General features: G+C 41.8%; 2 protein-coding genes across 2 annotated transcripts; one reads left to right on the forward strand and one right to left on the reverse strand.

Moving 5' to 3' along the window:
- Positions 1-596: 596 nt before the first annotated feature.
- RPS18 (ribosomal protein S18) lies at positions 597-5,258 on the reverse strand. The gene is made up of 6 exons (XM_063433290.1): positions 5,177-5,258; positions 4,333-4,431; positions 3,753-3,839; positions 3,327-3,428; positions 3,135-3,226; positions 597-718 (listed from the first exon to the last, which is right to left on the reverse strand). Exons 1-6 carry the CDS (start codon positions 5,177-5,179, stop codon positions 643-645), a joined length of 459 nt encoding a protein of 152 aa, XP_063289360.1. The 5' UTR covers positions 5,180-5,258; the 3' UTR covers positions 597-642.
- Positions 5,259-5,296: 38 nt separating this feature from the next.
- VPS52 (VPS52 subunit of GARP complex) lies at positions 5,297-14,625 on the forward strand. The gene is made up of 20 exons (XM_063431572.1): positions 5,297-5,376; positions 6,875-6,947; positions 7,135-7,187; positions 7,477-7,552; positions 7,674-7,741; positions 8,034-8,209; positions 8,832-8,982; positions 9,220-9,320; positions 9,662-9,794; positions 9,992-10,049; positions 10,677-10,810; positions 11,078-11,233; positions 11,418-11,536; positions 11,862-11,985; positions 12,516-12,611; positions 13,117-13,224; positions 13,526-13,591; positions 13,677-13,788; positions 13,879-13,997; positions 14,197-14,625. The coding sequence occupies exons 1-20, from the start codon at positions 5,368-5,370 to the stop codon at positions 14,341-14,343; spliced, it is 2,079 nt and encodes a 692-aa protein (XP_063287642.1). The 5' UTR covers positions 5,297-5,367; the 3' UTR covers positions 14,344-14,625.
- The last annotated feature ends 1,201 nt before the right edge of the window (positions 14,626-15,826 follow it).

Consider the following 15,826-nt stretch of genomic DNA (forward strand, 5'->3'; position numbering starts at 1 on the left):
GCAAAGATTTTCTTTGCTAGAGCATCGCTGGACATCCTCAAGCTGTGTGAGGACCTCCAGTGTCACTCAATTCCCCATAGGAAAGCATTGAAAATCTTTCAATGCTTTCCTATGGGGATCGCTAATGCGCATTCGTGGCATTGCTGCGCATGCATATTAGGTCTCCTCGGCCGGTGGGTGGGATCAGTCTCGCAAACCGGCTGACTGAGTCAGAAGGAGGAGCGGCGCAGGAGGAAGCAGCGACGAGGGACATAGTCGCTGCCTCAGATAAATAACTGAAGGGTTTTAACCCCTCCAGCAACTGGTGATTGGGGTGGGAGGGAGAGGGGACCTGCAGTGGCAGGAAAACGGATTGTTTTCCTGGCACTGGAGTTTTCCTTTAACCCCTTAAGGACCAAACTTCTGGAATAAAAGGGAATCATGACATGTCACACATGTCATGTGTCCTTAAGGGGTTAAGTGACCTGGGACACTGCTCCCAGACCACTTCAATGAGTGGAAGCGGTCTGGGTGCCTATAGTGTACCTTTAAGTTACAAATTACATTTGTGTTTAATAGCCATGCCCCCCAGATTGCACAAGACATTTGAGACAAGCTTTCCTTTATACAGAATTTTATTGACAAATAACTGAGCCAAACAGGTTACTTCTTCTTGGACACACCCACTGTGCGTCCACGACGGCCGGTGGTCTTTGTGTGCTGACCTCTGACACGCAGCCTAAAACAGAAAGACATAAGGTTATTCAAGAGAGATGTCAAAAAGCATGAAAAGGATAAATGTACAAAGTAAATATGGAAATGCAGTGATTGCTTTCAAAACGCCCCAAATAACCTGGCGGTATGGTAAACATTGTTTAGCTTTAAACATTATTCTAAAACTTTTAAAACTGATATTTTCAACCAAATTGATCTACAAGCAACAATTAACCTCCCTGGCAGTCTGATTATGTCAGTAATTTTTAACGCTAAAGCGGTACATTGTTTTTACAGTGTACTGTATGTATTTTTTTTTTCCCCCCACACACCAGGGGCTTGTAGGGACAAGGTAAGTGATACTACAATTAACCCTTAGGATTACCGCCAGGGAGGTTAATAAATCTTCAAGCACCTTGAGTCACAAGCAGTTTCAGGGTTATTCCCTAAACTACTGATTGCAAAGAATTTAAAATCAGATTTACACATCTGATTGAGGCCAAACAACTAGCTATGCTTTGAGAATTTACAGACCAGCATCTGTCTAGGTGCTCCCAAATTTAAATACACTGCAGTTAGTCTAGTTTATCCACAGATGTGATAGACCAACATTTCAAGCGGGGATATTTGAATATACAGGAGTTAATAGTGGCTCAGGGTACTATTACGTTGAGCAGTAACTAGACCCTGGGCAGTATCAAGATCTGAAAAGAATTGGATTACACACAATGTTTGGCATCTTTACAGGTGCAGTTTTCAAATGCAAGGCTATTACCACAAATCATTTCATTTAGATGAAGTGATGTTGGTGCTTAGATTGGCTCTCATCTACACTTAAACACTAATGCCAGGGTTCGCTCCCATACAAGACAGGACAATGGTGCAATTACAAAAGTTACTCCATTAATAGCCATCCAAATAGATCACCAAATCACAATAGTTGTCACTGCAGAACTTTGAGCTACAGTGACCACGAAGCTCCCCCAACCTTTGTAATTGGGGATGTTTATACCATCTATATCTGACAGCATATTAGTATACAGTCTTCCATATGGTGCCCCCGTTCTAGCTGCTCTTGCCATGAAAGTTATATATTAAATGTTCTGGACTTTCTTGGCCTCAGACTCTTGTTTGCAATAAACACAGCAGCATTTCTAGAAACTGATCCTCAAAGTTAAAGGGTTACTCCAACAGCCCGCAGTGGAGTACCATGGCCCATCAATATTTTTACATTGCATCATATTCCCACTGATGAGAATACCATGGAGGCAGCTTAATTATACCCAGTCAAATGCCAATTCTGCCACCCAGTTAATAAGTGACTATTCAAGACTGGCTAATTACTTATGGGCACTGCTAGAGGTGGAGTTACATCTCTATGTGCAGCCATTCAACTGAAACACTGAACATACAGACTTAAATCATAATGACCACTGAAGTGATTATGGTGCCTGGAGACCAAAAGCAATCATGGGCACAAAATTTCTAAAACCAATGTCATTTTAAAGCCTCATCCAATCCAAGATATGCCGAGTAGCAGAAGTTTTCCATTTTTGCCAAGGAGTAACCAAGCTTAACACAACTGGCAGGTACACTGAGAAAGGACCAGCCTGGCCAATATGAAACTCAATGTACAACATTTTACGGATTGTCTGGATCACTCCAGTTTGTATAAAATAGTTTGCGGGGGTAGCCATATTCCATATTTGTCAAGCAAATAAAGTTTACACTGCTTTCAAATGAAGATGTATTTATACAATTCAGAGTTTCTGTATGGTTTTAATTTATTGCTGGATATATAATATTGCCCTCACCAATTCTCCAACCATACCAAGTTCCCACGCTACCTGTTGACAGACTGATTAGAGTTTTATTTGTAAAAATAACCTCGGCAGCAATGTAGAGGATATCCTGCCTAGAGTGTGTGCTGTTCTAGTTTTATGTCAAACACTTTAGGTGCAGTTTGACAAACTATACTCTTCACATCATAGAGGAACCCCATTTACTAATACAGGTAATGCATAACTTAGTCTTCCACCACCAGTGTTCTCAGCTAATCCCTGCTGATTGTATTGGACAAAACACGGATACTGCTAATAAAGTGTTAATTCCACATTATATTAATCTACTGGAGGATAAGGCAGTGTCATGGAAAATACCAGTTTTACCATTCTATTCCTCAAAGTGCTTTTACCGTTCCCTTATTACCCTAGTTTTCACATCGAGACATTTAGACAACCACAATTAAGCAACACTAGAAACGCTTACTGCAGAAACTCAAGCAATTTGTATGTCTGCTGGTGCTTGAAGACTTTTTTTTAAATACCCCAAGTCTGGAATCATGGGGCAGTATTCACAAGGCAATGCATACTCCATTAACACCAGCCTGGTAATTTCAGTTCTAAGCTGCATGTAGGATGCTACCACAAGAGAACACTTACCCCCAGAAGTGACGCAACCCTCTGTGAGCCTTTATCTTTTTGAGCCTCTCAAGATCTTCACGGAGTTTGTTATCGAGACCGTTAGCCAGGACCTATGTCACAAAAATGAAGCAACTGAGTAATCTATTCACAATATTGCCTTCTCCTGGACATTAGCAGCATCCCACACAGCTTCCCTTATCACTTTCATACCTGGCTGTATTTTCCATCCTTAATGTCTTTTTGTCTGTTCAAGAACCAGTCTGGGATTTTGTACTGACGAGGGTTTTGCATAATGGTGACAACACGTTCAACCTGAAGGGGAGAAACAATGTGGGAGAAAAATGAATACACAAAAACACATTAACAGCGTTTATAATAAACATTGCAAAAATCCAGGATGAGAGCTTATACAATGAGCACATAGCATGAGAAAATTAACTTTAAAGTTACCATAATATAAATACTACACTGTATACCTAGTATTTGTAAATTTCATCCCTAAAATGTTTGCAGTACTAGAAAATTCATATTGTAATAACTTTACAATGGCAAACTATTAAGCCACTAATTGTATGATTACCAGATATGAGCAATGTTCAGTGTATTCAATACAAAGTCACTATTTTATGAGCTCACCTCATCCTCTGTCAGTTCTCCTGCACGCTTGGTCAAATCGATATCAGCCTTACGAAGAACCACATGAGCATAACGACGCCCAACACCCTGAAAGATGAAGAAAACCGTTTATTTAAAAGTGGACGAGATTTCACGATATAGAAACTCCTAACTCAGTGTCTGAGTGTTCTTACACTCCCTCTAGAGAAAATGTAGATCTAAGTAAAGAAAAACTTTAATTGAGGTCTTCATATGACATAAGCAACACACTGATGTAGGTTTTTCTGACTACACAACACAAGTTTTAATGATAAAACAAACCCAGAATTATAAACAAATGGTGAAGGTCCTATTCATTTGGTCAGAACCACACTGAGTGAGCCATACATATTCTGGCACATAAGGTCGGTCATGTCTGATGAGAACTGCACTTTAGGACTCAGCCCTCAAATTAATACAAAATAGGTCTATAGAATGGAAACCGTGTGCCCTACCAAGTACTCATGCCGTTAGCTTAAAACATGAATGGAAATTCCCACTCTTAATATGAAGTCACTAAAGAATGGACAGCGGTCAGAAAACGAGTACTATACAAGATTACCTTAATAGCAGTTATTGCAAACGCAATCTTCCTGCGTCCATCGATGTTGGTGTTCAGGACACGCAAAATGTGCTGGAACTTCTCGGGGATTACGAGAGACTAGAAAGAGTAAAATACAAGCGTTATATAAAGGCAATGAATAGATGAAACAAAGCAATAGAGCTGCACACAAGCACCCGAACAGAACACCCCAGACAGTAACTAAAACAGGCTCTACAGTAAAGTAAATATTGCACCCAGCAAGCCCAGGCCAGCCAACCCCTCACATCCCCCAGCAAGCCCAGGCCAGCCAACCCCTCACATCCCCCAGCAAGCCCAGGCCAGCCAACCCCTCACATCCCCCAGCAAGCCCAGGCCAGCCAACCCCTCACATCCCCCAGCAAGCCCAGGCCAGCCAACCCCTCACATCCCCCAGCAAGCCCAGGCCAGCCAACGACCATTAGCCAAAGATGGGTATAGCTATGGTATGCTGCCGGCTGCTGAGAGCCAATGCTGCCATGGATAGAGCCATTTTACCAGCAGTTTCAGAGCCCCTTACTGGGCAGTCCCCATTATAGCGGCCATAGAGAGGAATGGAGCGGTGAGACAGGCCGGTAACACCCCATTAACCCGGTATAATGGGATACATGTTACTAATGGGACCTGAGTCCATGGAGAACCCGAGCCGTCAGAGCACCTGACCCGGCATTACTTTATTCCCAGCCCCATCACAAATATCGCCCTCTATGGCTTCCACAGACCATCCGTGACCCGGGGCAGGCCCTAGCTGGGGTCCGGGGACATTCCCGGGCTCGGATGGAATCGGATTCTAACAAACCCCATCGAACACAACGTAAACCCTCACCATGGCGGCTGCGGCCCTTAGGAGAGAGAGGAAAAAGGAAGTGACGTTCGCAATATTTATAGAATGCCCGCCTATGAGACAACGTCACTTCCTCTGACCCCGTCCGCAGTGGTTGCTGGGAGATGTAGTTCTCCGCTGAACCCGGAAGTGGAGTCGAAGCACAGTCACAGATTGCTCTATCAGCTGGAGAGATGGCTGAGGTGAGACGGCACGGGGGAGGGGGGCACTGCTCCCCCTGTTACCCCATTGACAACCTTCCCCAAACACGCTCTGCATCAGATTAACAGCCGCAGAATGGGCACAGCCTGTATCTAGCAACCATTGTAATGGTCACCTGTTATCACAACATAATACTATGAGCAACCCCACTGCCCACACTGAGTCCCCCCATTGCCCTCACTGAGCCCCTCACTGAGCTCCCCACTGCCCACACTGAACCCCTCACTACCCCCACTGAGCCCCCCCACTGAGCCCCCCCACTGCCCTCACTGCCCCCACTGAGCCCCTCACTGCCCTCACTGAGTCCCCCACTGCCCTAACTGAGCCCCTCACTGCCCACACTGAGCCCCCCACTGCCCTAACTGAGCCCCCCCACTGCTCACACTGAGCCCCCCACTGCCCACACTGAGCCCCCCTCTGCCCTCACGGAGTCCCCCACCGAGCCCCCCCACTGCCCTCACCGAGCCCCCCACTGCCCTCACCGAGCCCCCCCTCTGCCCTCACCGAGCCCTCACTGAGCCCCCCTCTGCCCTCACTGAGCCCCCCTCTGCCCTCACTGAGCCCCCCTCTGCCCTCACTGAGTCCCTCACTGAGCCCCCCTCTGCCCTCACTGAGCCCCTGACAGTCAAACCCCTTGCCCCCACTTTATATACAGTGACAGCCTACCCCCTTGCCCCCACTTTATAAACAGTAACACTCTAATCCCCATGCACCCCTTTATATAGAGCACCAATCTTATTTCCTGTAAGCCCTTAATATAAAGTGACAGGCTAATTCACTACAATTTCTTTTTTTGTTTAGTGTATCACTAATCCCTGCACCAACTTTATATACAGTTATTTTCTAATCTGCTGAAGCCATCTATGTAGATTGAGATTATAAGGCTCTGCACTCTCTTTATAGATTAACATTCTAATCTCACACATTCCCTATATTTAGCTGGCATTTGCATTCACTACACTCTGTTTATACAAGGCCATTCTCATTCTCACTGCTTGCATGCAGGTGATATTTGCAATTTGCATGGCACCAGAGATGCTGAATTCTGTGTAAACCAGCGTGATACATACCGTGCAAACCAAATGATAAAAGGTCTCCTCATTACATCAGGAATCATTAAATGTGATATGAGGCCATACTGCGGTTATTTATAAAATATACGTGTGTATGTATTTTACATAGAACTCACTGTGTCTACTGTGTATTCTATAAATCCATGGGTAAACAGAACTAATGCTATACTGTTCTGGCTCTTGACAAAGCGGAAAGCCTATTGCAACCTATGGAGAAAACAACTTTGATTAGATATTACACCCTGAAATGTGCCTGTGTCCCATATCCAGTGGTTAAGGTAACATCCCCAGTATGTACTTGAAAACCAGAGTAATCTGAATGTACCTTTCCTGGTTAACTACTTTGTTATTATTTGTTCCTGAACTGAATAATGAAGTTGTATAACACATACTGTATTTACTGCAGATGGAGGATATCAACTTGAAACTCGGAGAGCTCGATCTGACCTCTGATGATATCACCATGGACAATGTCAGCAGTTAGTATCTCTCCTTGTCCGTCATATTCCTCCTCCTATTACTTTCTTTTTGGCCTTGATTAAGCTGGATATTTTTAGTTCACTATTTATGGGCAAAAGTATGTAGATTTGTTTGTTTGTTTCTTCTCTTATAGCTCATTTTTTCTTATCTATTTGTTTAATGCATTCTCCCTCTCTCTATATTCAGTTCACATTCAGGAAAATCTAGAAGACGCTCTTGTCCAAGAAGCCCTTAAAGCTGTGAGTAACAGATATTACATTGTGAACATGTGATGTGCACAAATACCAAAATCAATCAAGAAGAACACGGTAGCCAAGACCATGTGAAATGTCAAGCCTAGAACACGCTTGTTGTGATACAGTGTCCGTTCAATGATGGGATAGAGTTTAAAGGCAATAAAGAGAGCTTCATAAATTGTTGGGTTGGACATGGGTGGCTTAGCTCGGTCTTGACTCATCCATTCTTCAAGCTCCTTCTCGAGATCTGTCACTTCTAGTCTAGTACTACTTGTTTTTGTTCCTTTCTTAGGGTGTAGATCTCAGACAGTACTCGAAACAGGTGGAGATGGAGCTAGAGCAGATTGAACACGTCTCGATCAAAGACTGTATCCTTCACAAACCCACTGGTTTGTTTGTTTTCTCCTTTATGTTGGGTATGTTTTAGCTAAGCTGACCACCAAGTCAGATTATCTACCAGAGATCTTTGTTTTCCTCAACCTGTGATAGATATAGAGCAGAGTCAGAACATTGCATCTCTCCATAACCAGATCATAGCATGTGATGCTATTCTTGAGGTGAGATATGTTACATGTGTCTACAATGCTTTACTTTATTGATCTGGGCATCTTAAAATTGCCGGTTCTGTTTCCATCTATTCCTAGAAATGCCCCTTTCCTAGTTTCTTATGGTACTTAGTTTTCTGTGTTATGTTTTATCAGTGTCTTCTCCTGACGTTGCATGCCCTGTGCTGTATATTTTGCCACCTTTCTCGATTTTTCACTAAGGCTGGTCTTCCTATCCACTTGCCCTAAGTAGTATCTTCCTTTCTTTCCTGTTTTGGACACACTATCTCTATTTATTTTACAGAGAATGGGTCTCATGCTTGGTGGGTTTCAGTCGGATCTCAGCTCAATCAGCTCAGAGATTCACACGTTACAGGAAATGTCACTGGCTATGAACATTAAACTGAAGAACAGGCAGACCGTGAGAAGTGAGCTAAGTGAGCTAGTGGATGAGCTCATCATACCGAATACAATGATCAGGTGAAGTGATTTCTAGGATCTTATTAAGATAAGCTTGTTGTTCAGAGTTAAGAATGTCCATATGTTGAGCGAGCCGGCGCTAATGTAACCGAACCTCGCAATGCTGCAGCCCCTGTTAACGGCCAACGGGAACATAGCATAGCAAGGAGACCAGGAGGGGGAACCCAATAGCACAACAAACAGAGGAGACCCGACAGGGGCCCACACCCACTGCGTAAAAGGGGCTAACCCTCAGCAGACCCCAGCAGATACCCAAAACCCCAGAACAGAAACACTCAAACTTCCCGTGAGCATAACACCCAACCACTGAGACAAACGGTTATCTCTAAGTTATACTTGAATGTATTTTTCTGTGTGTATTTACATTTTATTTACGTTTCGCTGTTTATTATGGATTCACTTATGTGCAACCAGACAATACGTAACCAATGCAGCTGTAAAGATGGAACCGGCTAGGCCACATGGCCAATCACAGAACATTGTCAAACATGTTCTATCATACGATAAATGTGTATACCACGGTTGCAAAATATTTCCGTAAAATGAAAAATAAAGAATGTTTAAAAAAAAAAAAAGAATGTCCATATGTCTTGTAACACGCCTCTCACTCTTGGCTTTCTAGTGTAGTTTTGGATGTCCCAGTTACGGATCAGCAGTTTGTGGAGCAACTGCAGGAACTAAACAACAAGATTAATTATGTGAAAGAACAATCATTCAGAGACACAAAGGCATGCGCTGATGTGCAAGAGACACTGCAGAAGCTGAAGATTAAGGTGTGTTAAGCCTCAATGAAGACTACTATTTATTTTCGTGTTTCCTCTAAAAGTTGCATAAACTGAGTTAATGGGCTAACGGTCTTTTATAAACAAGAATTTATAAACTGCTGTTTGAGTCCTTGCTTCTCTCAATTCTCCTCTGCCAAAACTCAAGAGCTGACTTTTTATTAGTTTGTGTATGGATTTATTAAATTTTGTTTGGTTTCACCACCCTCTTCCAAATCTTTATTTTAGGCAGTTTCTAAAGTTCGTGAGTTCATCCTGCAGAAAATCTACTCCTTCCGTAAACCCATGACCAATTATCAGATACCTCAAAATGCACTGCTCAAATACAGGTTAGTTTATTGTATTACCTAGAACCCCCTACTTACAGATACCCCGGGTACGTTCATCAGATCTCTCAGAATTCATTTCACACATAAGGTTTGGGGTTGTTCATTGCGTCTCCCATAAGTCACCTGTCACATACAGGTCATGTATTTTCATCATATCTCCCAGCATGCACCCTCTCTATCACTTACCCATGATGTACTGGTGTGCAGCTGTATATTGCATCCCCATAATGCAGTGCTCACTTACCATTCTGTCTTATCACTTTCACATCTGTTGCATATCATCTCATCCCATAACCCCCTCCACCCACTAACACATTGCTCTTTGATTACTGGGTTTTTAGGTTCTTCTATCAGTTTCTTCTGGCAAATGAGCGGTCGGTAGCACAAGAAATCCAGGATGAATATGTGGAGACCATGAGCAAAGTATACTTGTCTTATTTCAAATCTTACACCAGCCGACTGATGAAAGTACAGGTGAGGAGGCTGTGAGCCGGACACAAGGGATTTCTATATGATGGAGGATGACGTGCATCACACTCTATTAATTACCTGGTATCCCTATCCTCTAGTCTAACCAGATCTCATTTCTGTCTCTGATCTCTCATGTTTTCCTCCTTATCCTTCCCCCTTTTTGTTACCTATTGACTCTCGCTTGTTCTATTTTCATTTAGTATGAGGAAGTTGCAGAGAAAGATGATCTGATGGGCATTGAAGACACAGCCAAAAAGAATATCCTTTACATATAAATATATATTGCTAAACAAATATCTGCTTTGAGAACAAAGGCATTTTAGTTACTGTGGACTGCAGTTTGTGTGATGCACCGTGGTAGATGGAGTTCACCCAGTATCCCACGATCATTCACTAGTGGCTGCTGCTGCATTGAATGCTCACTTTAACCATATCATACGTATGGCAATGTTCGAGTGTACACTTGAATATTAAGGCAAATTTAGGTATATTTTCGCTGTCAGTAGGGTGGTCTTTGCTTTTATTTATTTTCTCAAAAACCTACTAAGGTGACATGTCTGCTTGCATGGTGATATACTTGCCCCCCTCCCCCTTCTTGGCACCATCACCTTCCATTTTGGCGCTTGATAGAAACTGTGCCACTAGTGTACATTAATGCCACAAGAATGGAAGAGACCATGGGATCCTGATAAGATCTTCTCACACATGCACGATAAGATGCTGGCAGCCATTAATGAGGGCTGATTGGAAATGGCAAGATGTGCCATTTGAAAGGTGTTTGAAGCTGTGCCTTTTGCCAAAAGTTACTGAGTCCATAATGTAATATATTCTCCCTTTTTTTTATTATGTTGGAATTTCAGTGACGTTTCTCCTTAACATCCACACGCTTCTTCTCAAAGCCAGCTTTGCGTAGCAAGAACACAGTGTTTACAGTTGGTAACAGAGCTGCTATTATCAGTCCCACTGAACTTGAGGGGCCTATCATTGTGCCTCACACCGCCCAGAGGAGCGACATCAGGGTGAGAATTTCCTGGGACAAGGGAGGGCAACAATAGTTTGAGTTCTATAGCAATGCATAGTTCACAAACTGTGTTCTCAATACAAATGTGATCTGTTTAATAATATGAGTGTGAGCTAGCAGGATGAGGGGCATTATAACTGCAGAAGGTGAATGTGAGGTGCTGTTAAATAGCATTCTTTAAATGGATGACTGCGAACTCCACCCATGCTCACACAATTTCCTGTTTAAACTCTGCATTTGTATTCTTGTCTTTGTATCCCTCTAGTATCCCTTTGAGTCTCTGTTCCGCAGCCAGCACTATGCGCTGCTTGATAACAGCTGCCGCGAGTTCCTCTTCCTGTCAGATTTCTTTCTGGTGAGCGGGTCAGCAGCTCAAGAACTCTTTAACTCCGTCATGGGAAGGAGTCTGACCATGTTCCTGGTGAGTGATCACTGATCAATACAAATATATGAACATTGTCCCAATACACAGCGGTGATCTATATTACACTACTTTAGGGATAGACCCTGATAAATAATGCTGATCATCCAATACACAGACATGGACGGTTGGCTATTTTGTGGAAGAACGTGCCAGTGATTTAGTGTTCCTCTTTCTCCTACAGAAACACATGGACTCCTATGTTTCGGATTGCTATGACAGCATTGCAATATTCTTGTGCATTCACATTGTGCTGCGGTTCAAAGGCATCGCCCAGAGACGGGACATCCCGGCTGTCGACAAGTGAGAGACTGACGTAGATATAATATAGTACACACAATGACACTGTGATACTCTGATTTCTGTTAGATGCTTTTATGGCTGTGTAATATTTCTCCTATTCTGAGACACTGCACGTTGGATACTATTGGCAATCTGCTTCCTTAAAATAATTGACTTTATTTGCCTTTATTTGGTCTTGGGAGCCCCCCATTACTCTATATCTGTCACATGGTCCTGGAAGCCCCCCATTACTCTGTCTGCCATATGGTCCTGGTAGCCCCCCATTACTCTATACCTGTCACATGGTCCTGGGAGTCTCTTATTCCTGCTATTGTCTGTCACACAGGTACTGGGATGCCGTCTTAGACATGCTGTGGCCCAGATTCCAACATATTCTTGAGTTGAATATTCAGAGCATCCGGAACACTGACCCTCAGAAGCTGGGAAATCTTGACACCAGGCCACACTATGTAAAATATATTTCCTCACCTACAAAGTTTTCTTGTGTAAAAAATAAATAAATTATAGATTAAGAAAACATTCTCCTATACAGAAAAAGTACAGTCGTAAAATACAGGCATGAATCTTTTCTGTTTTAATAAGCCACGTTAAAAAAAATAAAATGTAAATTGGCACCATCAAGGTTTTTCTTTAAGTAGGGAATTGTGGAAAACTTACAAGTCAATTGCAAGTGTCAGACAAAAGTAGTCAGATTGGAAAATAACGGATATCTAGCTCTGCTATTTTGGGCTGAAATTTGCCCTTGTCAATTCTAAACAATTCCTGGCTTAGTGAATAACCCTGTAAATGTTATTTAGCTACACTTTTAGATTTGCCTTAATGCATGTATTTGTATATTGCCTCAGAAACACAGTTCGTATTGCAGTAGTATTTACTTAAGTAATTCCAAGGCAGATAGGCTGACTCTGTAATTGCAAAATTTATGTACACCGAGTTCTGGCTTTTACATGCATATGTAACCAATTTCCCTTCCCATTAGATAACCCGGCGTTATGCAGAGTTTTCTTCAGCCATTGTTAGCATAAACCAGACCTTTGCAAACGAAAAGACCAACGTCCTCCTCGGCCAGCTTCAGGTAAGTGGCTTTATGCAGAATATTCATTCAGTTTTGCTTGTGGTTTTATTAATGATCAAGGAATGGGTCATGGAGTCTCCGTATTATATGGAAACCATGGCAGAAACAGACCGTACCTGAGTGTTCAGTGTATTCCCAGGCTGTCTAATAAACCTTTATTTCTGAAGGATTGAAATTGGCAGTAAAATTGTGAGTGGTTCATTTATACACAGTTAAACATTATGTTGTGTTCTCTAGAATCACACCTATATGCTTTATATTTACAATAATCCGAAAAGAAGACATTTTGATTATTACCTTCATTTTCTGTCCAAGCTAGTTCAAAATCCAGCCCTGGAAACAGTGTTATTTCTTCCTTATTCCAATCATTCTAATAAAGGGCAATGTGATGCATACAATGACAGGTGCCCTATGATAATGGTTATTTGCACAAGGAATCTGTACATTTATGCCGTGGTGCCTTTCCCTCACCCCCCTCCCCCCCCCCCCATGTCTTCCCTCACAGGTGGAAGTGGAGAATTTCGTCCTTAGGATGGCTGCAGAGTTTTCGGCTCGTAAGGAGCAGCTCATATTCTTGATTAACAACTATGACATGATGCTTGGTGTCCTAATGGTACGCGCCCTCTGGATAGAAAAAAAAATGATCTATTCATTAAACAGTGCTTAGGCAACAGGGCTGAAATTAACAGCAATATAGCATATTTTTTCCCATTGTAGCATTTTGTAAATCACATTTTAGTGACTAAATCTCTAGCGTTATACTTTAACTTAGATTTATGAAGAATATTAATCCAGAATTATAAAAAGGAATTATATCTTTCTATTTTGACCTACAATTTTCAATTATAGTGAATGAACCTATTAAATTCTCTATACCTGCAATCCACTCATTTACTTGACAATGTTCATTTTAGGAACGAGCGACATCAGACAGTAAGGAAGTGGAGAGTTTTCAGCAGCTGCTAAATGCACGCACCCAGGTCAGTGACTAGTCTAGGCTCCTACACATTTAATCTTTTTTTTTTTTTTTTTTTTAATTAATTGGCCCACTCTTTTTCTTTCAAGGAATTTATTGAAGAACTCCTTTCCCCATCCTTTGGAGGAATGATTGCCTTTGTGAAAGAGTCAGAATCTATTATAGAGAAGGGACAGCAAGAGCGGCTGCGGAGTGAAGAGGGTGAGTTACGCATGCTCCAGGGTAAAGTTTACATCTGTTAATGGCTAGATGTAGCATGAAACTAAGAAATAAATCTTAATTACTTGGCAGGCCGTGTTGCTCAGCTGGTCCGTGGATTCTCAGCCACATGGAAGCAAGCTGTAGAGGCACTAAGCCAGGATGTTATGAGGTCATTTACAAACTTCAAAAACGGGACAAGTATAATACAGGTAAGGAAACCATTCCAGCCCAAGCAGTGCTGATAACCTTGGGAGACTGTGACTCCCATAATGTTTAGTGGCAATCTTTGTTATAAGAGTGGTAGAAATCCACCAGATTCTTTGGGACTGTTAATAAAGCATATCCTTTGTAACAGTGTTGGCCATATGTAGTTGCTTTGCTAACATGGTGATCTTATCTATTTTGCAGGGGGCACTCACACAGCTGATCCAATACTATCACAGATTTCATAAGATTCTCTCACAGCCGCCACTGCGCAATCTACCGGTTTGTTCAGAGCTGATTAACCTCCACCACCTTATGGTTGAGCTCAAGAAACATAAACCAAACTTCTGAGCAGGATGACATATTGCCTGCCTCACTAATACATACTGTGCGTGGGTTATTTTGTGGGTACCACTTCTTCCAGATTTTTGCCAGTAACTATAACACTATGATGTCCTCACCCTGTCCAGCTGTTCTTACTTTTTGCATCTGATTGTCCTTAAACAGCCACAAATTATAACTTATTTATGAGAAAATATATTGACCTGTGTTGTAGCGGTTACTCCAGAGTGAGGCTTTGCTGTATTTTACATGTCTCTTTAATGAAGAAATAAAAGCTGCTTTGTATATAAATATACGATATCAAAGGAAAATTGGATCTTTCATTCACAAACCATCAGGTTAAAAAATAAATTTAAAAAAAAAGGTTGTGAGCTTCAACGTTTGCTATATGACTAGTTGTGAACATTTCAGCTTAGAAATGCATCTCTATTTTCAAACGATCCATTACTACTAATAGTGCACAGGGAATAATGTGCTGAGTGGAACCTCTTATCATGGGAAACGTAGTTCAAACATGCATAACGGGGCTGCCAAGGAAAGTGCTCACACCATAAGTAATATTCTTCTCTTAGTAGTCTAGAGGAAGGGCTATGATGATGCAGAATACACTATAAAACTAATGCTGTAATGCTAGAGAACTAAATATTTTCAGACAGGATAAGGTAATGCAATGAACAGTGTACACAAACAGTCCAGTAAAGCCATGGGATCAAGTTTGAAAGTTAGAGCCAAGATGGCTTATGAGACAATAGTAAAAACTAGAAAAGACCCTGCTATCCCCAAACCCCTCCCTTTATATTCATAGAAATATACATTGTTATAGCATATTGCAAAGAAATCGGTTTATTTTATGTCAGTGCACTAAAAACACAAAGTGAAAATTGCGGTACCTAGTAGTATAAAGTATTGCAGGCCTGCCTGACATGTTCCAAAAGTGTATGTCAAACTTAAGTTAATACAATTAGTGTGGGGGAGGGAAAAAAAAAAAACTGCACAGAAAGACAAAATAAACCAAAACTGTACAAAGATTCTGCTATTGTTTAGGCTGTCAAGAAACAATCACAGGTCTATTCTGTATTAATGATCCTATTCCAACACGGAATGCTCTATTCATTTAATAACAGGGCTGCAGGGCTGCTGATAGTAAATAAGAACATTTAGTGCTGGTACTAGGTCTTTGAGATGAGACTGTGATGACCACAAAGAATACCAATGGTTCTTAAGGTGTTAATCACAACCTCTTAATATTAAGTGCAAATATGGGGCATTATACCATTGGGCCAGAAGCCCCCCATCATCTCACCATTATGCAATCGCTAATAATTAATACTCATCTAGATTGTACCAAGGAGAAGAATAAAAAGCCACTGCTCTATAACTCATTGCAAGATCTGTGGCACAGGCAGAGCAAATGTCAACTTTTAAACCAAAAATGTAAACTCTATTCAGAGTAGGGTAAACATTTTTAAATTAAAGCAAATTTGGCGAGTTA

This window comes from Pelobates fuscus, chromosome 9 (genome assembly GCF_036172605.1).
Source record: "Pelobates fuscus isolate aPelFus1 chromosome 9, aPelFus1.pri, whole genome shotgun sequence".
NCBI lineage: Eukaryota > Metazoa > Chordata > Amphibia > Anura > Pelobatidae > Pelobates > Pelobates fuscus.